The 25,633-nt window shown below is 47.0% G+C and overlaps 1 protein-coding gene across 2 annotated transcripts in view; it reads left to right on the plus strand.

The window, feature by feature from the left end:
• Positions 1-25,633, plus strand: part of RYR2 (ryanodine receptor 2) — a 193,241-nt gene that overhangs the window by 125,254 nt on the left and 42,354 nt on the right. For both annotated transcript variants that reach the window (XM_059677752.1, XM_059677753.1), the window contains exons 62-75: positions 3,697-3,746; positions 10,304-10,364; positions 11,547-11,785; positions 13,600-13,681; positions 15,390-15,520; positions 15,884-16,204; positions 17,401-17,641; positions 17,997-18,084; positions 18,661-18,753; positions 19,405-19,575; positions 20,565-20,624; positions 21,340-21,474; positions 23,861-23,973; positions 25,385-25,481. In XM_059677752.1, the coding sequence (XP_059533735.1) occupies positions 3,697-3,746; positions 10,304-10,364; positions 11,547-11,785; positions 13,600-13,681; positions 15,390-15,520; positions 15,884-16,204; positions 17,401-17,641; positions 17,997-18,084; positions 18,661-18,753; positions 19,405-19,575; positions 20,565-20,624; positions 21,340-21,474; positions 23,861-23,973; positions 25,385-25,481 (1,882 nt within the window). The remainder of the gene's footprint in view (positions 1-3,696; positions 3,747-10,303; positions 10,365-11,546; positions 11,786-13,599; positions 13,682-15,389; positions 15,521-15,883; positions 16,205-17,400; positions 17,642-17,996; positions 18,085-18,660; positions 18,754-19,404; positions 19,576-20,564; positions 20,625-21,339; positions 21,475-23,860; positions 23,974-25,384; positions 25,482-25,633) is intronic.

Below are 25,633 nucleotides of genomic sequence, written 5' to 3' on the forward strand. Positions count from 1 at the left end.
TCCAGCGTGGACCCAGAATTCTCCCAGAACGTGCACATGAGAAGCTTGACTGAGGGAGCCCTTTCCTCGTGGCTGCGCTGTCTGGGCAGGGTCCAGCTCTAGCCGCAGCAGAAACACATTCCTGGACATGCCTCACCCGTACGAAGCAGGCATGGGCTTTCCTTGGGCTCGGCATTAATGATATGCTGGATGGCAGTGCCGTGCCAGCCTGTCGGATAGAGGAGATGGGATTGGGTGCAGAGGGCGAAGAATTAGACTTCTGCATTAGTGACATTGGGAATGGGGACTTGATTGGAATTTTAAACTCATCTCTTTACTCAGATATGTTATCTATTTTCCAGCTAGTAGATAGCCAGTCGTGTGATAGAGGATTGCAATAGCATTAAAATGTCCCCAAACTCAGTCAAATAAAAATCTACCCGCAGTGTTGATAAAACTGATGTACAATGAATACGTCCCAAGGGGCGTCCACTCACCTCACAGGCCTTCCTCAGCTCCTGGGCCCAGGACCCCCTGGACAGTGAGTGCTCACAGGGCGCCAGGTTCCCACTGACCCGTGCCCCCAGGGCCACTGCAGAGAGTCCCTGTCCTCCCTGGGCCCAGTCAGCCTTTGTCACACACAGTGTGTTCCCGCGGGCAGCAGTCATACAGACGCTGCTCAGTTACATAAATCAGGAGACAAAGCAATCAGAAGACATAGGAACAATACAGAGACTTGTACACATGTCGCTTCTCCCCCTCGCCTGCTCTGTCTGCTGCCTCCGTGCAACTGTCAGTCTTACTCCAAGAACTGCTCACGGACCACAGGGCCCTCGTCCTGGCTGGCCTACCCTCCCCAAGTGAGCCAGAGCAGCGTCACCGTCTGGTACCAGGGCAGGTCAGGGAATGTGGATTCACTGTGGAATGTTGTCATTGGCATTAACTGTTGTCATTGACATCTTCCATCTTTTGAATTTTCATTACTGTTTTCACTTAATTGATCAGCACTGAGAAGGCACTGAAGCCTCTTCCAGGGGAGAATGACCACCCGGTGCTTCTGGCAGGAGCAGGGGAGCGGAAGGGCGGGCTGGGCCACGCAGGCGGTGGAGGCCCCGTAACACAAGTGTCACTGCCGGTGCGGCGCCCCTCGGGCTCCTTCTGCAGAGACTGGAATGCCGCCCAGGACGCGGTGCGGTCCTGGCCCTGGATATGGTGCTGTCCTAACCCAGGGATATGCAGGGACACAGTCCTTAATTGTAATGAACCCAGAAGTACGGCTGAATGACGCAGACACGTGGAACTCACCTAGTAATTAGGGTGATGCATGGAGGTGGGACATGTATGAAGTGCTGGGGTGTAGAGGGCACTGTGTGAATGGGAAGAGGGGCTGGGTGTGAGAGACAGAGAGAGAGACAGCCAACCAGGCAAGTCGAGAGGCAGGCCAACGCGGTGCTGAGGTGCCAGGCTGGGCAGTCAACACTGTTGTGTCACTGGCACCCTGGAGGAGTTTCAGAAGGGCCAGTTTCAGGAAGAGGTTAAGTTTGGTTTGGTATTTATTGGCTATTAGCAGCTTGTTCATCTGGAGATCTAGCCAAAGTTGGAAATATGTGTTCGGTGGAGAAATGCTTGAATCTGAGTGTCACAGGTTCCACAGCCAGTGAGGCCACATGGAGATGGAGAAGGTTGGTGTGCTGATCAGTCCTGAGGCCCTCAGGGCGCTCAGTGGGGAGCAGTGGCAGGGCAGCGAGGGGTGCTGGAGCCAGCGAGTGAGTAGCGATGCTGAGGGAGAACCCACATAAATTCTCCAGTGTTAGTCATGAGGGGAGAGAGAGAGGACCAAGTATTATGGAAATACTAGAGGCCCAGTGCACGAAATTCGTGCACTCAGAGGGGGTCCTTCAGCCCAACCTGCACCCTCTCGCAGTCCAGGAGCCCTCGGGGGATGTCTGACTGATGGCTTAGGCCCGCTCCATCAGTCGGACATGCTTAGCGCAGCCTCGGAGGCAGGAGAGGCTCCCACCACTGCTGCTGCGCTTGCCAGCCATGAGCCTGGCTTTTGGTTGAGCAGCACTCCCCCTGTGGGAGCGCACTGACCACCAGCGGCAGATCTTGCATTGAGTGTCTGCCCCCTGGTGGTCAGTGCGCGTCATAGCAGCTGGTTGTTCTGCCGTTCGGTCGATTTGCGTATTAGCCTTTTATTATATAGGATTTTTAGAGAAAGTGTAGGCCAGAGCTCATAACAAACAAATGTACACCCTGACAGTGACAGCACAGGAGGGCCCAGCTTTCTATACGTCGCTGATTCTCACAGGGGGCACATCAGGTACTGTTAGGAGCAGCTGCTGGAAGAGGTCACTTTTCTCTGACAGGGTCTCAGACTTAAGTGTCACCTAACGGCATGGGATACAGAGCAGTTCTGTTTAACATCACAGCAAAGTATCCCAGGTCTGGCTTACTCGGGAAAAACACAGCCCTTGCGCTGCAAATTCAGCATGTTTCAGGAAGTTTCCCCAGGACTCCAGAGAGCACCCCCTAGTGAGAGGTCAACGGTATCGCAAGATACATCCAGAATGTGTGCAGTTCTGAGATGTGGTCGCTCCCCTTCAGCTGAGGCAGATCCTGGTGCGGTCAGTCCTCACGTGGAGCTCCGTGGTGAGGCATCTGGAGAGGCTGCTCGTGTTCTGTTTTGTTGTCCAGATAACAGCGCAGGGGCTGATGCCATGAAATTGGGTGTCTGCCCGAGTAGATGGCTGTTTAGAACTTCCAGCACTGGAGGGACTCCCCCGTGTGATGACTTTCACTTATAAATGAGTCCACTTTGTTACTGCAGTGAGAGATGAGGCCACACTCTCTTAGGGGAGGTCAGCATCACAGATGTGATTTTCTCGGCCTTTCTGCCAGCCTGTCACGAGCAGCTAGTTGCCCTGTTTATTCCCTGGCGGAGTCGGTGCCCCATGCTGCCACGCTGGTCCTGGGAGAGCTGTGCCGGGAGGAGGGCAGTCAGGACCAGCGCCGACTGTGCTTGGGAAGTCGGGCTGGATGTGGGTGGTGCCGTCACATCCCTGTCCAAGGTGACAGCGTCAGGACTGTGTCTCCGCAGAGTGCAGAGGTAGATGTGAGGGCAACGTCCGTTACATGGGAAGACAGATGCAGACAGAAATTCAGGAACGGCCTTTGGGAAATGCTTGGTTGGGTGGGACGGGAGTGTTATGTGTAAGGGCTCAAGGCTGGGGAGAAGCAAAGTCCAAGCGATGAAACACACTCAAACTTAACGTTTTATGCCCAAAGCACCACATTTCTGTTGTTAAATAATGTCCATAACAACCACCAATTCTAGAATTTCAATAGTATATTTGGACAGATAAATCTTTTCCTTGTGGTTTTTCTTTAGTTATATTTTTGCGGGTTTCATATAGATTGCTTTTATATTAATTAGCTTTGCTTTCAATTTTTTTTTTTGTTTCTTACAATATGTGCTTTTTAAACCATGTTTGTTAAAGATATGCACTCAGAAACTTTCTTTAATACCTTTACTCCACATTCTGCTTGGAGAATCAGTACTTTCTGCGTGACATCATGTTGCTTTTTCCAGCTCATAGATCAGCTGTTTATTTTTCTTTTTTCTTCTTCTTTTTTTTCCCATTTTATTTTCGTTTCTCCCTGTCTCTTCTACCTTCCCCCTCTCCCCCTTTCTCTTTGGTTTTCTTTTGTCTTCAGCCTGTTCTGCAAACTCGGAGTTCTTGTCAGGCATAGGATCTCACTGTTTGGTAAGGAGACCCCTGGACAAGCACCCGCATGGCCTCACTGGGTCCTTCGCGTCAGCACTGTGTGGTGTGCGGTGTTGCATGCGCGCACGTGGGCATGGCTGCATGTGCTCGTCCTGGGCCTGGCCCCGGGCCTGCAGGTCCTTCCTCAGGAGCCTGCCCTGTGGTGAAACGGGAGACCAGCTTTTTATACGCGTCCACTGTTCACGTGAAAACCCAAAGGCTGTACCATTACAGAGCAAGGGACTGGGGACGACAGTGCGTGCCATGTTTATATCAGAGCAGCAGAACAGGGATCTTGAACGCGTGTTTGCTGATCTCGGATCGATTCAGTAATGAGCTGTTATAGGTGAAAAAATTTTCCCTGCACTTCAGTTTCACGCTCTGGATCACAATGTGCATGCCGACTGCCTTTCAGACACGGAGCCCCAGAGTAGACAGCGAGGCCAAGGAGTCACTTAGCCAAAGGGACTTTTCCAGAACCGCTCGGCCCATAGTCAGTTTCTGTTGGTTTCTGAGTTCACCGAGCCGAAGTCCACACTCTGGCACCGCCTCCACCGCGTGCAGGGCGGGCACTCCCTCCCCCGTGTCCTTGCTGAGGGGACTCCGCACGGCTGGCTAGCCGAGTGGGACTTCCCTCCATCTGCTGTCATCAGCTCGCCAAGTACACGCGAGCTCCATATGTGAGCTTTCAAAGCAGAGTTAGGGTGACCTCAGTAACAAGACATTCAGTGCACTGAAAAAGGTGCTATCAGCTTAACTCCATTTACAGGGAAAACTACGGGTTCTATCAAGGGCACAGTGAATAACTGAGGAATAGGTATATATATGTGTGTGTGTGTACATACATAAATACACACAAATAACTTGTAAATTCTAGACATTAAATTTTTTGAGAAATTATAGTTTCTGAATATAATTACTTGACATATTTGGTTTCTATTATAATTGCATCCAATATTTGGTGTTCTTAAATTTAGTTATTATAAGTTATATTTCGTATAGATTGCCTCAATTTTTGCATTAATGTTTCAGTTACCCAAAATTAATGTGGAAATCATTTTCTTTTTTAAAAAAATTGATTATAGAGAGAGAGAGGAAGGGAAGAGAAAGAGAGAGAGAAACACTGATGTGTTGTCCCACATACTAGTATGTATGTATTCAGTGGTTGATTCTTGCATGTGCTCTGACCAGGGATCAAACCGGGGATGACACTCTAACCGCTGAGCCACCAGGGGCGGGTAGACATTATCTTCTGCATAATTCCCAGGAGACTAACTTTGGTTGGACTTCTCTTCAACCGAGAAACATTTCATACAGAATGTTCATGTACTCCTTCACCTTCTCACAATAACAGTGGATTCCAGCATCTTCCGTTTGTCTTTAGGGAGTGTGACCTCATCTAGAGCTTGATAAGGACAAGGTTTCTAGCTGTACTGTTTTTGTTAATCCTAACCCAAGGGTATGTTGAGAGAGAGAGAGAGAGGAGAGAGAGAAACATCAATTGGTTGCCTCCAGTACTTACCCCAATCTGGGATCAAACCGGCAACCTGGTTATGTGCCCAGATCGTGAATCAAACCTGCAACCTTTCGGTGTATGGATGACGCTCCAACCAAGTGAGCCACTCGGCCAGGGCTCAGTGCACTTTTTTGCATTCTTATGAATGAGCGTAATACTGCCGTTACGTGGCTTCTAACTTATTACCTACAGGAAACGCTTGGTTTCCTGGGTTATCTCTCTGTAACTTCCTTTTGATAATTTTTGAGGTATTCCACACAGGCAGCAAAGTACACAAGTGTTCAGGACAGCCTGGTGCCATAGCTTGTGAAATGTCACCTGTGTCTGTACCCATTTTAAAAAAAATTTTAACAGGAACTTTTTGGAGAGCTACTGTGTAACTGTTCTTCAACACCATATTTTTGTGAATTCTTTATATTATTTTGATATCTGTTATTGTTTCAAATTTGCTTTGGCATTTTCCTGTCAACACGAACTCCAAGAGGCCAAACATACTATAATACAGACATGTCCAGTTATTAGAATCTTTAAGTCTAAGACATGTAAACTTTATTTTTTGTTTTTTAAATATATACACATATATTTAAACGCTTTATCTTTAATCTGTGTTTATTTCTTTAATAGCTACTGAAAGCTTTTCTGTTGTTTTTTGACACCGCATTATCAACCCTCACACTCGGGAGCTCACTCCCTCACACTCGCAGAGCATGTGCAACCAAGGTGCCTTATGGAAGCTGTCGGGGAACTGCTGGCATAGCTGAGAGTTCCTCACACACTCCCCTGAGTCCCGGGGGATGGAGTTGACCCCTGCACCCGATAACTCCATGCCGAAGCACCTGCAGGTGCCCTCTTGGTTTAACTTTATTTTTATTGTTGACATTATTACAGATGTCCTCACCCCCCCTACCCACCTCCATTAGACACGTAACCTTCAGACAACACAGCTGTAACCTGGCACAGACACTCATGGTGTCCTGGAGAGAACGGTGTGGGCTTTGAGCCAGAAAACCCAGGTGCAAGTCCTATGTGTGTAACTAAGCCAACGGACTGATCTGGACAAGGACTTGCTGTCTCTGAACTTCGGTTTTTATTTTTGAACCAGACTAAAATAAGTAGTCTAATCTTAGAGCTCTGGCACGTATCAGTCCAGTGTTGGGTGATGTGTGTTCAAGTGCCAGGTGAGCTGTAACCGCATAGCTTTCACCTGGAAGAGGTTCCAGGCAGGACAGAAGGTTGACAAATAATTCTCTGGCTTTGTCTTTGAGCAAAGGTGAAGTGTAGAGAGAGCCATGTTCCTAACTCATGAAATGAGTGAGAAAAGTGCAATTGAGACCAAGGGGAGCTTTAAAAACAAAACCCAGGGGACCAGACTCTTGTCTGTTGGTGGCGCTCGTGGTGAGCTAGTGGCAGTGCCTGTGATGAGCTAGTTTGATAAGTAATGGAGTATTTATCCAAGTTGGATGCCAGATGGTAGTTATATCTCAAGTCTCTCCTGGATTTGAAATGCTTTTCTTTAAAAAAATTTTTTTTATTGCATTTTAGAGAGTGGAAGGGGGAAAGAGAGAAACATCAATGATGGGAGAGAATCATTGTTCGGCTGCCTCCTGCACGCCCCCCACTGGGGATGGAGCCGCACCCCAGGTGTGTGCCCTGACAGGGAATCAAACCAGCAGAGCCACACTGGGCAGGGCGAGAGATATCTCTAATCTATAGAGTGAGGAAGCCTAAAACTTGGACTTAATACAGTTTATCTTTAATCCAAATATTTCCTGTCTTTTGAAGCACACTCTCTAAGAATTAAAGACATTAGTGTTTTCATGCCATTCTTTTTATATTAAAAAAAGGTAAGGTTTTAACAAGGGGGGCAGGCCTCATTCCCCACAGAACAGTAGTTCTCATGTATCCATTAAAACGGTTTATGGGGAAAATAATGAAAAAGCAGCATCTTGCGTACATATAGGCTTGGCTGTTGGACTCTGGGATGCTCGCTAGTGGTTGTAAGTTCATACTGATGACCCATTGCTGACTGAGGAGCGAGTGCTTTTAATCCCCCCCCCCCGCCTTCCCCCACCGCCCCCCACTGCTGCCCAGGAACTCTCATCCCTGATTTCCAGGCAGTTAGAGAAGACAAACCCCTCGCATTCCAGCCCAGGGCAGCCTTTCAGCGGCCTTAGTGGCGGTGGGGTCAGGCTGCGAGGGCAGCGATGGTGGCACGGGCACAGCGGCACTTCTTAAGGCTTCACTTTTCCTTATGAAAATAAACCTAATGCCTTCCTGACGTCACTCAGCAAAGCACTGTACGTCCGTGTGTGCAGGGCGTTCTCCAGGAGGTGGGGACAGAAATGATTTCTTCCGTGCCAGTTCCCCAGGCCACCTGCAGGCGTGTCATGTTTCTCCTGCCGCCAGGGAGCACTGTGTTCTCTCTGAATCCTTGCAGACCATCTGGTCTTCCCAGAACACAGCCTCATGTGCACGCCTACTCATCCAGTGGCTTCCCATTTCTTTAGAATAAAGACCAGAATTCTTCATCTGGCCACGTGCCTGGTCCCTAGTCCGGGAACCCATTCGCATCCCTGAGCAAGTTGCGGCTCCCTGTGCTTCAGCCTCAGTGGCCTCTCTCTGCTCCTTGACCGTGTGGATTCCCTTTCTGCCCAGGTCCCGGCACGTACTGTCATTGCCAACTGGCACAGGGTCCCCTATAGTCCATTCACTTGCCGATCCCTCATCCCCGCCATGGAGGCAGCTGCCCCTCCTTCAGAGTTCCAGCCAGACACTCCTCTCTCAGGCCACCTCCCCACCTCCTGAGGCCTCTCCTGCCTGTGATGCTCACGGCTCCTGCCCCTGCTCCTCCTCTCTGGTGATGTCCCTGGGTTAACATCTCATTCTGGCCCAAACTGCTCAGCTCTTGGAGGGCTTATTGCTGTATCCGCAGCCTGGGGGGAAGTCTGACCCCTAGTCGGCATCCTCAGAAACCGCCCCTGCTTGGGAACCGCCCCGTGGGGGCGTGCAGGTGCTTGTCCAGGGGTCTCCTTACCAAATAGTGAGGTCCTATGCCTGACAAGGACTCCGAGTTTGCTGAACAGGCTGAAGACAAAAGAAAACCAAAGAGAAAAAGGGGAAGGGAGCAGGTAGGAAAGATAGGGAGAAATGGAAATAAAAGAAAAGAAAAACAGCTGATAAGTGTCCCATTTAACCCATAAGAAAAAACTTAAAAATATGTTCCTAATGTCTTCCCTGCTGATATGCTGATCAAATTCACCCCCAACCCCTTGGCGGCACCGCAGGAGCGTCCTTGGTCACGTCACGCGGCCTTTCAGAGGTTTGCATGTTGAGATTTCATCCTTTTAAAATATCAGTCAGATTCCAATCTGTTCACAACCCGTCTTTCTGTTGCACCTAAGAAACACGCCCAGAGTTCTTGCTCCGGTTGCAGGGCACTGCCCCTGGCTCCCCCTCCTCCCGTCACACATCTCCTTCCCCATCCACCCGCATCAGCCACTTCACTTCCTCATTCTCTGCCCCAGGGCCTTTGCACCTGCAGTTTCCTCTGCCTGGGCCCTTCTCTTAGCTGCATGCACAGTCTGTTCCTTCATTGTTCCTTCAAATAGCTCTGCTCATTTCCCACTTCCTTGGGTCGGCCTCCTAACCACTCCCCTTGTTACTCTCTCCAGTTGCTCTAATCCCTATATTCTGCTACCTACTTTTACTGTGGCCTGATATTATGTTACATGCTGATTTTTGATGAATTGTTTGTTATCTGTATCCCAACTAAAATGCAAGTACCTTGAGAACGCTGTTTTGCTTATTACTTGAAGTTTGAGAGTGTCTGGTATGTAACCAGTATTTACTGAGTGAATGAATAATGAAATGAATGACACTTTCAGGGACTACAGCACAAGCCCTAAGATTGCCACCAGCCAATAGAAAGGGACGTAACAAATCCTGCCCTTCTGCTCGTTTTGTTTTCGTTACCATCAGGAATTCTGAGGCACCAAGCACAAGATGAACGGGACCTTTCTGAAAGTACTCAGAGGCTCCGTAATGAGTGCCTTATTTTTTGTTTTTGTTTGTATCATGTCACTGAACTGGCTCGCTTCCATTCTAAAGCAAGTATTAGTTTCCATGTATATTTCATTCATTCATTTTAGGACACTTTTTTGTGTCCACTTATAGTCTTTATGACTATAACATACTCAAATGTCATAAAAACTTAAAATCAGACTGGAGTTGTTAACTCCAGGATCCAGGAAGTGACAAAATGTTATACAGTGAGGGAAAAAAAAGTGTGCACACACATTATATATAGAATACAGAATAAAGACATCATAACGTCAGACTATCTTGTGAGCAATCAAATTACTGTAACTTTGGACTTGCTTTTCTTATTTTCACAAAGTAATATATATGTAGTGGTTGTATAATTCACATTTCTGTTAATCAAAATGAGGGGATTACATCTTTCAAGAGCAGTCAGCCCCATGTTAGGTATCTCATGAGAGTAGGATTTAACTTTCTCAGCTCCTGATGCTTTTTTACATAATAGCATGGTGCTCCTCTTTCACCAAAGACCAACAGCATTCAGGCAGATGAGCTGCTCTGAATCCAGGTGAATGCAATCAGAAGGCAGAGACGCTGGGTAATCAAACTGGAATTCCATTTATTAGACTGTCAGCCACCTCATCCCGTAAAGGCTGTGAGCTGACTTCACAGTTGCCACGCAGTGTGGTTTAACAAGGAGGCGAGCTGGTATGTGGAGGGGTGTCCGTGGAGAACTCAGTAGGCCCCCAGCCTGGGCAGCGCTGCCACCGCTTCTGAGTGCATCAGCTCCTCGCCGAGGCCCGCTTCTCCGCTTCCCCACTGACATCCGCATACCCACCGTAGCAGGAAACTGCATGTGAGACTCGATTGTCAGAGATCTGTTTGAGCTATTACATTGAGTTGTGCTGTGGACTAATTTTTGAAACACAACTATGAATAGAAAGGAAGAAAACGGGTAAATTCTCAGGGCAATTCATACACCTTTTTTCTTCTTCTTCTTTAGGAAACGATGCAGCATCCATTGTCAACTGTCTTCACATTTTGGGTCAGACTCTGGATGCAAGGTACACGGGTCCATTTTCATCTAAATCAGCGAGTATCGTAATGACATTGGAGAATATTAAAATGGGCTACTTGCCTTCATTCTATTCTTTGGGACAGTACTAAAGATTTCGGTGTAGGTGAAAAGAAGAATCCTTGGTAAATTACTAATACAACGGCATTTTGTTATTTTCACGATCATATGTAAATGGTTAAATTTTAGTAATTTCTGCAGCATCTTGGCGTGTAACTAGGGCTGAGCTGGGAATGTGTCCTGTGAGGGAAGAGTGGTAGTGATAGCTCCGGAGGTCATGTGGGTGTCGAGGCACTGTGCCCAGCTCACGTGTGCGATAACATTTACTTTATCGGAAACATGAGGGTTTACTCTCAGGTTACAGATGTAGAGTGAAGCCTAAGACTGCCCAGTGAGTGGTGGTCAGCCAGCCCGGTCTGAGCCCCTTCTCCTCTGCCTGCCATCGACACGACCGGCAACCCAGCATGTGGTCTGAACACAGAGTCAACCCCTGTAGCATGACCGACTCGGCCTTCAGCCACACATTAAGTTCATTATTACCCATGACAAATCCAAGTGAAAGTTTCTGAAGGCTCTTACAGAGAGTATTCCATGATTCCTTGGATAATCCAGGTTTGTGTTTAAAACTTTGTTTGAGGAGTTTTGTGTAATAAACAGCGAAAGGAGATGTCACTGTGTACCTTCATTCTTCCTGGCAATGGTGGCCCTGGAGCCTCCTTCTGCGTATGAGGAGAGGCTGGTATGTCACTCCACGTCTCCCCTCAAAGCACCGACCTCCCGTGGCATTTGACGACTTGGTGGAGTTGCCATCGAATGTTTCTTTCACAGCCATCGCTCCGGAAACATTCTCCTTCGGTTGGATTTGGGATGAACTGAACTGGCTCGGCAGCTGTGTTTGCTTAGTTTTAGAATAAACACTCTCAGAATTTGAGACCTGCTAATGCAGGTGGAAAACTAGGCATTCGCCCTGCCCTCTGCTCTGAGGTTCTCTTGGAGTTGACTATGAAGGAATTTAGGATCCGTGGTGAATTACAGAGCAGTGTGGCTAAACTCCAAGTGTGTGGAAGTGTTTGAGTGGATGTAAAAGGCTGATGACTGAGCGTGTGCTGTGAGAACGCAGAGTGTGTCCCTGCTCACCGCTCCCTTCACGCCTGCCCTCTGTGCCCCGCAGGACCGTCATGAAGACCGGCCTGGAGAGTGTGAAGGGCGCACTCAGTGCCTTTCTGGACAGCGCAGCGGAGGACCTGGACAGGACCCTGGAGAACCTGAAGGAGGGCCAGTTCACGCACACCCGCAGCCAGCCGCGGGGCGTCACGCAGATCATCAACTACACGACGGTGGCGCTGCTGCCTGTGCTGTCCTCCCTGTTCGAGCACATCGGCCAGCACCAGTTCGGGGAGGACCTGATCCGTACGTAGACCTGCACCTAGAGCCTCATTTCTAGGCGGCCCAGGCAGCTATGGAAGCCACATCTGGGGCCCTCCAACGCTGCGTGAACATTGACCTGCTTGTTTTGCAGAACATTCTAGGTTGAGTGTGAGTTACAGAAACCGTTCTTGCAGAGGTAGACCGCCAAATCACATGACAGTCTTCCACGGTCCAAGTGCAAATTCCAAAGTCACTGTTCCGTGTTGTCTCTTCCCATGGCACTTGCTAACGCGGTCTGACCACGGGACACACATGTGAAACGTTTCCACTTGTTTCCGAGTCGATGCAGACCTTTTCCATGGCTGCATGACCAGCAAACTGAAGGCTGCCGAGACCAGCCTGTGTCCAAATAACCTGTCACCTTGTGTGACCCACACAGCTGCTGTTAACAGGTTTCAGTCTGTTTTCATTGGGGATCTGACCGGCTGTTGTTGGCTGGAATTCTGTAATTATTAAAAATATCCACAGGCCCGGCCAACATGGCTCAGTGGTTGAGCATCAATTTATGAACCAGGAAGTCACGTTTCGATTCCTGGTCAGGCAGGGCACATGCCCAGCTTGTGGGCTCAATCCCCAGTAGGGGGCGTGCAGAGTCAGCTAATCAGTGATTCTCTCTCATCATTGATGTTTCGATCTCTCCCTCTTCTTTCCTCTCTGAAATCAATAAAAATATATTTAAAAATATATATATCCACAGAATGCCCAAGGTTATGTGGGAAAACATAACGCATGACCTGCCCCCGTGTCCTGCCCTGTGCTGACATGACCACGAGAGAAGTGCGAGTCCTTGCCGTGCAGTCTCAGACCCAGCTGCTGAGACGCAGTGTGTAGGTCCCAGGGGCGTGCAGCTCTGCTCGAAACCCACTGCAGAGCTGGGTGACGACAAGGACACTGGCTGCGGGGTTTGCTGGAAGCAGTGGGAGCACTGCTTGCAGTGTGGCCATGGAAACGGTCTGGAGGTCACGGTGGTTTCTCCATTGATGTGGTGTTTCCTGCAGGAAACAGTAGCCAAGTTAGAATTGGAAATTCAAGGTTCTTAGATTTCCTTGCCAATAGACATCTTATTGGGTCAGAGATCATCTGCCAGGTTTTGTTTGATTCTCTAGCTGCAGAAACCACCAAAGTGACTTACTTATACTGCACATGCCAGGTTGTGTCAGAAATAGTCAGCACACTCCGTCCCCTACCATTCTCAAGCTGGTTCATCGAGACCTAAAATAAAAGGTGCCACCTTCATACTAGTACACCTTGGGAACAGGAGTCAAACACCTACCTTTCCTCCAAGTTACTCTTGTGTTACTTTTATCCTTGAAGAAATCTTTTATTCTTATACCTAGAGAAAAATTATAAAGAAATTGTTCCTGATCATGTTCTGAATAATCACAGGGCTTCTTTAGAATGCTTTAAGATCCTGAAAGAAAAGAATTTTGTTTGAGAAAACCTTTTCGTATTTCCTTTTACATATTGTTTGTTCTTATGTTGTTTCTCTCAGACGTTAAAATATGCTCCCATTTGCAGGGCACTGCCCCTGGCTCCCCCTCCTTCCGTCACACATCTCCTTCCCCATCCACCCGCATCAGCCACTTCACTTCCTCATTCTCTGCCCCAGGGCCTTTGCACCTGCAGTTTTCTCTGCCTGGGCCCTTCTTCCAGCTGCATGCACGGTCTGTTCCTTCATTGCTCCTTCAAATAGCTCTGCTCACCATCTGAATTTTGGTTTTCGCGAAGCTTTCTCAGACATTGTGTAAAAACAAGTGTGTGTGTTTTTTTTTCATGTGCAATTTCTTTTTCCCTAGTGGAAGATGTACAGGTGTCCTGTTATAGAATTCTGAAGAGCTTATATGCTCTGGGAACGAGCAAGAGTATTTATGTGGAAAGGTAAAGCTTTAAATTTAACTTTGTCTCAATCACTGTTTTAAGTATTATAACTATTTCAAGTGTTACAAAAAGTCTTCGCTCAATAACTTTTTCCTTAGTTAGAAATTAAAGAACCAGATTCATTTTATGGATTCTTTGGGAGTAGATACACAGCCTTTAAGGTAAGTTTGATTTATGTTAGGGTTTGGCTGGTGACTTGGGCTGTGAAAGAATTCACAACTCAGAAGTTGCATTTACTTTCCAGTAGAGGTAGGGGCGGTGTATTGCTAGTCGTTACAGGGCCGGGAGCAAAGGGGTGGCCTGCTCTTCAAGCTGTGACTGTTGCCAAGCATCAAGGAAGGAAGGGGTCAGGGTTGTGTTGATGTTGAGCAGGTTACAGGGCTGTCTTAAAGAGTTACAGTGTGTTTGCTTCCCAGGAGACAGTCCAACAGATGTCCCAGGGAGGTGTCTGATCAGTATTTTCCCAAGCCTATAAAACATGCTTAGGGCAAAAGTTATGAAGAGTTTAAAAGAGGCTTTTTGTGAAGGTGAGGTGGGAAGGGAACTTTTACTAACTAGAGACGCCTTCCTGCAAATTATCTGAGTTGTGAAAACAGCAGGGAGGAGGGTATACAAGAATGTAGCCTCGAGAGTAGCTTATCTCGTCCCACAGTTTGAACAGAGGAGCCAACAATCTGAGGGTTTAATTACCAAGTGCTTCTCATAAATTGTGGAAGACCACAGCGAAGAAGGAAGGCCTTTTTCCTATCCTTACAATAAAATAAAAGAGTTATGAGGGGAAAAATAAAGCAATCTCAGTAAAGACCATATTTAATATAAAGCTTTAACTTAAGTGTTTATGAATCTGTTAGTGCAGGTTTGCAATGATAAAATGACCTGGAAGAATATAAAACTAACATTTTGAATATGAGTAAAATATGGTTTTTTTAATGAAAAAGTGACATAAGTGCTAATAAAAATATAGTAATTTCATTACAAGTCATCTAAAAGAAAAACGGCTATTTCCAGAATACCAACACAAATGATCAGAGTTGGTCTGAGAATTACTACTTGAATAAAGAATTTAAATTATTAAATAATTGACAAGAATTATTAATGATAGACTAAGCAGATGTAAGGGAATACATTGCTGACTTTGAAGTCATGCATGAAACATTATAACCTATTAAATTCTTAAATAAATTATTTCTCATTATTTTAAAACATTTATTTAACCCACATTATGTGCCTGAAATTTTGCCATTCTGCATCCTATTTTTTTTTTTTTAATCCTCACCCAAGGATATTTTTTCCATTGCTTTTCAGAGAGAGTGGAAAGGAGGGAGGGAGGGGGAAAGAGAGAGAAACATTGACTGGTTGCCTCCCGCACAAGCCCTGACCAGGGGCAGGTAGTGAACCCACAACCCAGGCCTGTGTCCCCAACTAGGAATCGAACCCATGACCCCTTGATGTGTGGGCTGACCCTCCAGCCTCCAAGCCACACTAGCCAGGACTTGCTGTCTTGTAAGCTAAAAGATAATTTGGCTTTCTTTTTTAATGGCAGGAACTTCGTTATTGAAAGCATGTGATGATTTATAATATAGAAATTATACTTGAGGGTTAATAGTATTAGCAGTACTATTATTATCCCTCAGGTTAAACTGCCAGTTTTAATACACTTTCAGTTTTTCACTTGGGAGAAATAAAAATCAAAGCATTTCCCCTCCAGGCAGCGATCTGCGGTGGGCGAGTGTCTGGCGGCCTTTGCGGGTGCCTTCCCGGTGGCGTTTCTGGAAACTCATCTCAACAAACACAACAGCTGCTCCATCTACAATACTAGCTCCTCACGGGAGAGAGCAGGTAACGCAGCTGCAGGGGCAGCAGCTGAGACTCGAAGCCACGCATCATGTCACTTTCCGTTTGGGAAAATCTGGGTAGATAACCCCCATTTCTTTCACTGCCCCAGTGGAGAAAGCTAACTGATGATTTCCAGGATTGGCCTCGGAGAACCTACTAGAATTATCTGCTAGGATTTGAGTTGAGTTGGGGGAGGATAGGGTAGGAGCGTGGGAAGGAGGGAGAAAAGCTGACACAGCTGCTAGGAGGAAGGGGACGGGCCCAGTGGAGGCGTGTGGGCATGCTGAATCTTGAAGCCCAGACGGCATGGCTGTTTGTGTCTGTGACTTCAGTGACCACCATTTCTTCTTGGGTGTGTTCCTCTAGCTCTCAATCTGCCAGTCAACGTGGAAGATGTTTGTCCAAATATCCCATCTTTGGAGAAACTGATGGAAGAGATTGTGGAGCTGGCCGAGTCCGGGATCCGCTACACGCAGATGCCGCATGTGATGGAAGTCATCCTGCCCATGCTCTGCAGCTACATGTCCCGGTGGTGGGAGCAGGGGCCCGAGAGCAACCCCGAGAGGGCTGGGCTGTGCTGCACGGCTCTGAACTCGGAGCACATGAACACCCTGCTGGGCAACATCCTGAAAATCATCTACAACAACCTGGGCATCGACGAGGGGGCCTGGATGAAGAGGCTGGCAGGTGAGGGTTGGGAAGGAGCGACCGCTTCAAGTTGTCTTATTTCCAAAAAGATTTGAAATGCAGAAACTAGACTTTTTCTGCCTCCGTCTTTATTAATATTGCTCCTGTGCTAAACAGGATTATCGTTGCCGTCATGCTGTTCTTTAGAAAGTAGATATCAGACTGTGAGTGACTTTCCAGGTGCTTTTAGGGAAGGAACCATTTTCCTTCTGACAACCTCTCTAAGGTCAGTGAGTAAACACAGCAGCAAAAGCTGATGACTCTGCAGACAAAGATGACCCTGGGTTTGGAATCAGCCCCTCAGCAGTCTGTCCCCCAGGATGGGGAGGGTGCTCGGGCTGCCTCACGTGTTCGCACTGCAGTGACTGCCTTTGCCCTGCGTCTGTGGAACAGGTGGAAGCAACGTTAACGCTCACCGCTGGCCTGTGGTTACTAGTGGGCACAGCACAGAGCAGAATACAGGCCGTCGTAACAGTAAGGTGGGCATTTCATGACTTGGAAAATGCCCACAATAGCAAGGAGGATGCAAAGAAAAGGACTTTAAAATGGAATTCAGAAATCCATATAAGTATATATTTGTGGAATTATTTATAAAAACTCCAGAGAAAAATACATGAATGTCTTACTAATTAGGTAGGGTGATTATGGTTGATTTTAGTATTTCCCTCTTATACGTTTCTGCAATATATATGTGTTACCTTTAGGGGAAAAATTCCTTTTAAAAGTGTCCTCATCTTGTTTAGAATGATGGCTAACAACCACAACTGTTCTTAAGTAAATGAGCAGTGAGTGTTGTATGTAATCCCCCTCTTCCCAGGACAGTATGAGGGCGATAGGGGAGGGAGCAGTACCTTTGCTCATACACAGTGGAACAGTGTGCAGCTACTCTAAGGCAAGGGGACCTCTTCCATTTGGGGAATTTTCTTTTTTGTGTGAAAAGAGATGATTTGCAAAGTGAGTGAATATCTTTTCTTACTTTTTATTCTAAATTAGCTGTCAATCTTTTTTTAAAAACCAACAACAAGGAAGCACATCAAATTCAATTGCTAGTCAGTTGGGGACTAGACCCTGAGGCCACGGCTGACTCGGGGCAGACGTGCTGGGGAGGGCTCTAGCGGAGCCGCTGTTGTAATGACAGTCTGGCCTGGGGGACCTGACCTGTATGCAGAGCACTGCACTGACGTCTGTCTTCACAGTGTTTTCCCAGCCGATTATAAATAAAGTGAAGCCTCAGCTCCTGAAAACTCATTTCTTGCCATTAATGGAGAAACTGAAGAAAAAGGCAGCCATGGTGGTCGCGGAGGAAGACCATCTGAAAGCCGAGGCCAGGGGGGACATGTCCGAGGCCGAGCTGCTCATCCTGGACGAGTTCACCACGCTGGCCAGGGACCTCTATGCCTTCTACCCGCTCCTGATCCGATTCGTGGACTACAACAGGTAGAATGTCCAAAGCGATTGGTTTCTCTAATGGCACCCTGACCTTGCTGGGTTCCCGTGTCCCGGACAAATGGCTTCATTCACTAACCTCTTAGCGATGAGCCTGTTCATACTCAGATGTTTCTAGATGCATTGTTTTGACGGAGCATCTTATCAGGAAGGGCATTCTGAAGCAGGCCCAGTGTTGGGGGTAAAAGTTAGCAGTTGGGCAGTTCCGGTGTTCTAGTTCACGGTGTTACCACTGCGCACTTAGCCGTCTGTGCTCTGCGGGAAGCCAGCCTCCCTAAGTTACTTGGCTGCATATTTAAATTTTAAGTTGTAACTGAGGAGCCACTTCATTGATTTTGTGATCCAGGGCGAAGTGGCTCAAAGAACCGAGCCCGGAAGCCGAGGGCCTGTTCCGCATGGTGGCCGAGGTGTTCATCTACTGGTCCAAGTCCCACGTGAGTAGGGCAGCACGGGCAGGGCTTGCTGTTTGCAGGATGTTAAGGCCTTTCAAACATTTAGCCAATTTTCCAGCCCCTTAGTGTTTCTCAGACTTATCTCCTGGGGGTCACTGAACTGGCGAGGAGGGAGAATGCTCAAATACTTCACTTTGCCAGTGCGTCTGTGGCCCGGAATTAAAAGTGAATGAAGGGATGTTACGGAACTTGAAAAAGCAGATGGAACATCTGACCGGGTGGGAAGCTCCATCCCATTGCTGTGCCCTGTGTTTATCCCGAGACACATGCTTTCCCGGCTAAACCAGGTCTGAGTGGTCATTCAACCCGAGGTAGCTGTGTGTCCACGTTACTTAAATCCTCTCACCCTTCGTTTCCCGACCTTTGAGACTTCGTGTTTATGTGCAATGCCCAGAACTGCCATCCCGGGCAGGTGCCTTCATTGTATTCAGCACATACGTGTTCCCTTTCTTGATGAGTCTTACATATCAAGTTAACATTTATCTTCCTACGAACTTCTGGTCACATGGACTTCTTATTTATGTGATTGTAACTGGCATTTCCTTTGTGACTTCTCAGAACTTCAAAAGAGAGGAGCAGAACTTCGTGGTCCAGAACGAAATCAACAACATGTCCTTCCTCATCTCTGACACCAAGTCCAAGATGTCAAAGGTATTTCTGTGCTGTGTCGCGGCGAGAGAAGTGTTCCCATACAGCTTTCATTGGTTGGTTTATTTTTTATTTTTTGAAAGTTTATAAGTGGACTTTCATAGATTTGGTAATGTTGTTTACTGAACACACACACACACACGCACACACACACACACACGCACACACATGCACACACAGAGTTGAGGGGACCCAGGACGGATGTACTCACGGATGGTATGACACGCAGACAGAACTATCAGGGAGGAAGAAGTTGTGACTCAGTGTCCCTAGGAACAGCAGGCACTGCATAGAGACGGGTGTGTGGGGAAGCACAGGGTTGGTCAAGAGCAGAGGTAGTGAGGGGGAAGCGTGGGCAAGAACCTTTGCTGGGGCTTCTGCAGGAAGGAGCAGAGTTACCATGGAGTTTTCATATATCCATATCTTCTCTAGAATTACAATGTGCATTTTCCTTCTAAAATTATAAAGAAATGCACACCAGTGAATTGTAATGACTTGGGAATCGAAAGTAGGACTTAAAATTAGAAGAAAAAAGAAAAAATGTCCTCAGTAGGATTTTAAACATAGCGACCAGCAGAGAAAGAGGAAGTGGAGCCCGGAGAGGGCCAGGTCCGAGCGGAGCAGCGCCTGACCCCAGCACCCGTCCGTCTGCAGGCCGCTGTGTCCGACCAGGAGAGGAAGAAGATGAGGCGGAAAGGAGACCGCTACTCCGTGCAGACCTCCCTCATCGTGGCTGCGCTGAGGCGGCTGCTGCCCATTGGGCTGAACATCTGTGCCCCCGGAGACCAGGAGCTCATTGCTCTGGCCAAGAGCCGGTTGAGTATGGTGAGTTCCTTCTCGCGGGGCTGCAGCGTCCCACCCCCGGCTCACGGGGTTTGCAGGCCTATCTCCCAGGGCTCTCTCCACTGCTCATCTGCAGCGAGTGCTTTATCAAGTGGTTTCTGCACAGGCCCTGAACTCAGATTCAATGGCTGTCTATTGTTTTGGGTGTTTTTTTGGGGGGTGGGAGGGTGGGGAGGCTGATTTTATTTCTAAATTATGTTAATCACCTTCAGGGCACATTCAGGAGCCACATGGAAAAGATACAGACAAGTCACAGGTAGTGAGAAAAATGGATTGCATCTGGATCCCTGTATAAGATTTTTGATGAAGGGCGATTTTTCAGTGTTAGGAGCAGCCATGGTGATGTGCGGTGTTGACTTTTAAACCAGCAGCTCTTTGCAAGCATTGAGATTTACATTCTCAAGATTTCTTTATGGCCCGTTTTCCATCGTCACGGCTACGCTTATGAGGATGCAGTTTTTCAAAAGTGTACATGGGCTTACTGTTCTGTATTTGTGTAAACTGGAGGCCTCACTCCTGCCCTGGCAACTCTGAAGCTCCCTGAGGTGTCTGGAGTTGAGCTAATGAGCGAGGCTGGCGAGTGGCTATGGTCTGATGAGTGACCCTGAGGGCGGGCTCCAGGCACTGCATGGCGCACACGTCATAGGTGCTCAGTTACTCTGTGCACATTTCGGGAGAGACTCAGGTCTGTGTGAACCCCAGGGAGCAGGATGCTTCCCTTCTTGCTGGGAACTGGAAACCGAGCTCATTGCATCTCGATGCACTTACTGTGGAGGTCACGCAGCTGTTGTTTCTAGTCAGAGCGGCAGCAACAGAGTAGCCGACAGAGCCCCAGATCTGTGGCACACAGCCAAAACCTACAAAAATACTGTGCAGACGTACACTGCTTTCAAAGAGGTGTGCATGATTTCCATCCACTTATAGCAGGGGACACTTCACAGGACTTCTAGGTAACATTTATTTCTTGACAGAAAGACACTGAGGATGAAGTCCGAGATATAATCCGCAGTAATATTCATTTACAAGGCAAGGTAAGCCACATTTGTTCTAAAGCACATTTAGTATCTATACATTGGTTATTCTCTCTTTAGAATAGCACTCAGAGTAATGTTATTTTAGCAGTTAACACATTGTGGAGCAGTAGTTTTATTGCCAGCTTTACCCAGTGGCCAGTTAAGTTTCTATTGAATGAGTACAAAAAACATTTTACATAAATGTTAAAGGCACGCTTTAAAATTAAATACCCATTGCATTTTGAAGTTATTACATGTTCTTATAAGCTAATATCTTTTTAAAATATGGTACTTTATAAAACACTGTGTAATATGAAGCGAGAATTCTTGTGGTCCGTCCACAATGTGTTAAGATAGTGAAAATATATTATTTTAACCAGTCATTATCCTACTTGAAGCCCTTTGATATTAAAGACCCTCAAAATAACAAATGTATTTTTAAAGTCGATCATCAGAAACTTCGCTTATTTAGGGAAATCTTTCCAACCACCACCAGGTTAGGTTAAGCCTCCTGGTGCCTTACGTTTCTTTGCAGTGGCCCTCGTGCGTTTCGTGTTTGTCTTCGCATGAGATAGTAGATTTCTGAGTGCAGGTCCCCTGGGTCTTGGTCTTTGCGTGTGTTCAGACACTGTGCTATGCGCATGCATGACGGCAGACCCCCCCCTGTCAGCAGTGTGTCCCCCCTTTTACATCGTAACCTGATATTTCCTGCGCTTTCCTCTCTGCTCTGCAGTTGGAGGATCCTGCTATTAGATGGCAAATGGCTCTTTACAAAGACCTGCCGAACAGGCCTGAGGACAGTGCCGATCCCGAGAAGACGGTGGAGAGGGTCCTGGACATAGCGAGCGTGCTCTTCCATCTCGAGCAGGTCAGGCTGGCTGCTGATTCGGTCTGGTTTGCCCCACCCGTCGATGGTAATGAGGACATGTGTCAGGCTGTTAACCACGTCCAAACAGTCCTATGCTCAGCGCACTCATCATAAAGAACGTAGGACTCAGGAGTTCTTAGCGTCTAGCGTGTACAAGTTCTAAGCTTATGATTTTTGTAGCTATGTATAGACAACGTATTCAGAGAGATTAACACCTTTATTTTATTATTTTATTCAAAATAGTTCCAAAATAACACAGAGAGAACCCACAGTGAGTGTCATCAGCCGTTGGGCCTCATGACAGCACCTGCCTGACGGGCACACAAACTAGTAAAATGCCCTGACACCCCAGAGTTTTGTCATCTAAATGTTTTGCAGAACATACTAGTAGCACATTAATAAACATTTCCCTTTTATTCCTGTTTTATATTATCTGATGCTCTCCTGTCCCTGCCCTGCCAGTTAAATAACACCACTGCCTTAGGCTTCCTCACTACGATGAGATGAAACTAGGTACTCACACCGTATGGCTACTGACGTGCTTTTACATTCTGTAACACCATAATATGAGTAATATAATGTAATATGATAGAATAGAATATAGGCAATTTAACATGTCCCTATTTCCATAATATTTTCATGAAACATTAAATAAATACAAATTGTCATCCATCAGCAGATGACAAGATTTGAGGTAATGATATCTGAAGTGCTATATAAAGTTTCTCGAATTATGCATATATTTAAGTAGATAACTAAATGCTAATTAAATGGCTGCAAGGGACGATTTCTGGTGTCATCACACTATCATAAGTCTTTTTAAAAAATATATTTTACTGATTTTTTTACAGAGAGGAAGGGAGAGAGATAGAGAGTTAGAAACATCAATCAGCTGCCTCCTGCACACCCCCTACTGGGGATGTGCCCCCAACCAAGGTAAATACCCTTGGCCAGAATCGAACCTGGGACCCCTCAGCCTGCAGGCCGACGCTCTATCCACTAAGCCAAACCAGTCAGGGCCATAGTTTTTAATTCTTCCTAGTTTTCATGTACATGTCTGGATTTGCTTGAATGAATTTGTTTTCACTGGCAGGGTTAGAGCCCAGCAGTGTTTTGTCTCCCTTCACAAGGTCCTTGAGAAGAACCTGGAAGTGGGTCGTTGTCAGAAGGTGTTCATTGATACTCTAGAGCAGCAGTTCTCAACCCGTGGGTCACGACCCCTTTGGCGGTCGAACAACCCTTATACAGGGGTTGCCTCAGACCATCCTGCATATCAGATATTTACATGACGATTCATAACAGTAGTAACATTACAGTTATGAAGTAGCAACGAAAATAATTTTATGGTTGGGTCACAACATGAGGAACTGTCTTTAAAGGGCCAGTGGGTCATTGTCAGAAGGTGTTCATTGATCCTCTAGAGCAGTGGTTCTCAACCTTCTGCTCCCAGAAGCAAGCGCCGCCCATTACATAAGTTGCTTTGTTAACATTTCTAAACCACTGTCGCCCAGACATCCTTAACGTTTTCTCCAAGCATTAGCACATTCATCTTTTGACGGTTTACTGCAAAGGGTAGTAAACTTAGCTTTATTTATTTATTTTTTTAGCTAACATAACATTTTTATTTCTTCCAGAAATCTACATGTATGCGTTGGAGATGTTACAGTATGGGAAGTACAGTGTTCACCTGCCTAGAGATTACTGATTAATTTAGAATTACATGTTGGGACTTTTCTCTCTAATACTTACGATTAATCTCTTTTTCTCTCTCAGAGTTCCGAACACCGTTAGCTAAATAAATAACTCACTTGCACCATTTACTACAGCTTTCAAATTCTCATTTGTCCCTATCTAACAAAATATATTTTTTAACATTTTTGCAAAATTAAACCTTTTTAGTTACTCCTAGTAATGTGTTCCTGAAGCCGGGTCATCTCCTTCCCATCCTGTTACACTGATGGACAATAGGCTTTTCATGAGAATTCCCCTTGACTGCCTCTGTGCTCACTGCCGTAGTGCTTACGATGAATTAGTGATAATGGATCCAGGAGTAAAAGTGGGTTAATTTTTTGTGCAGCCAGAGAATATGTTTTAGAACCATTACCAAATTCTGGAAGGATACAAACTGATAGTTTAGAGAATGGTTTTATATTTCCTTGATTTTAGAGATGACATAGCTTCTAAAGTACACACTATTGGGAAAATATTTTATTTTTGTGGATAAAAATATATAACATTTCAAAGTATTTCAAATTTAGGACATGGGCTTTTCCATAAAAGTAAAGTATTTTTTGGAATTTAAGTTGCAGAAGATTTTAGCTAAAAGGCATGGCTGTCCATCAAGCTCTGGGGCTCTCGGGTTCATGGCGTCTGTGTCTTCCTGCAGGTGGAGCACCCTCAGAGGTCAAAGAAGGCCGTGTGGCACAAGCTGCTCTCCAAGCAGCGGAAACGGGCGGTGGTGGCCTGCTTCCGCATGGCCCCTCTCTACAACCTGCCCAGGTCAGGACTCTCCCATGGTGGCTGTTTCTTAATCCTCACCCGAGGATACGTTTGTTTATTAGAGAGAGAGACAGACAGACAGACAGACAGACAGACAGACATTGATGTGTGAGAGAGAAACATCATCACCTCCTGTAAGGGCCCCAACTAGGGGTGGAATCCATTTCCCGGGTCTGTGTCCTGACTGGGACTTGAACCTGCATCCATTTTGGTGTACAGGACAACACTCTAACCAACGAAGCCACCCAGCCGGGACTCGCGTTTATAACAGAAGAAAATTAGTTTTCCCTAATAAGCGATGGGGTCTACCATCTGTCTTAATATGAGTACGATAGTGCAAGAGAAGAATAGATGTATTGGCTCTTGTGTCTAATCATTGACCTTGATTTTCTTGGTTGGGAACCCTCAGAAAACTGTGGTCTGCAATACATTTATTAAGTGACCTCCGTATGGAGGCCGTGAGGCGGGTAGCGTGAGACGGCCTTGACCTAATGTGAGGCTAAGATAGTGGTCAAGTTTCTTACCTGACTTCATTGTAGTTTTCCCTCTGAACCGTAAGATCTGCCTCATAGACTTGTTCCGATTATTGAAGGGGCTGAGACACACCGAGTGTTAGAACTGACCTTGCCACAGGGGTGATGATTCTTTGGGGGAAAGAGCTGATATGGAACCAACTTATGGGAGTGAAGGGGACCCGTTTGACTGCTCATCGCCTTCTCTTAGAGACGGGCAGGCCCCCTTGTTAGCAGAAAAGTGACGTGCGCATCCAGTCACTCGGTGCCCAGGGTTCCTCCGTAGCCTCTTACCCTAAGACACCGCTCTTCCCTCTCTGAAGTTGGTACGAGGGCATCCTCCACATCCCACGGAAAACAGGACCCTCACAGCGACATCCGACCACACCCTCATTGTGCAGGCTGAGCACTTCCTCCTTGTTCCGGGGCGCCATGGCTACCGCTGCCTGGAGCACCCCCTTCAGTGCTGGCTGCTTGTCTCTCTGATTCAGATTTGGATTCTTTAGACTGTTGTCCAGTTTTATACCCTCAGCACCTAGAATGCTGGCAGCCAGTAAGTGGATGGATGGGTGAATGAGTTCATGCTGTGAGGGGCATCACACTTTCCTTGTCACTGAGACTTCCTCTGCTTTGCCATCTTGTCACACTGCGTATACAGCCAGGCGCTGCTCCTAAATTCTCTGACTCGACCACGGTGTCACCGTTAGTCCCGTGGAACATCCCGCTCTGGTTACTCCGTGTGGCCCCTCTCCGTGTCTCAGCCGTTTTCTCTGAGCTGTGCTCGCCCCTTCCCACGGTACCTCCTCACGCCCTGGCTTCCTGCCTCCTGACAGGTTGGTGGCAGCAGATCCCGAGCTGGCGTCTCCAACTCTGTGTTTGAAATTGTGCTTCTCTTACAGGCATCGGGCCGTCAATCTTTTTCTTCAGGGGTATGAGAAGTCCTGGATTGAGACAGAAGAGCATTACTTTGAGGATAAACTGATAGAAGACTTAGCGGTATGTCTCTAATGGGCGTGTGCGATGAAAGGGCTCTGGGCTCCACCTGTGAGCAGTCACCGTGCAGCATTGGAGAGAAAACCTCGTCGCAGAGTATAGGTCCTGGGAAACTTTATTCTCAATTGTTAATGCATTCCGTCTTTAGGGGAGAA

This window comes from Myotis daubentonii, chromosome 20, assembly GCF_963259705.1.
Source record: "Myotis daubentonii chromosome 20, mMyoDau2.1, whole genome shotgun sequence".
Classification (NCBI taxonomy): domain Eukaryota; kingdom Metazoa; phylum Chordata; class Mammalia; order Chiroptera; family Vespertilionidae; genus Myotis; species Myotis daubentonii.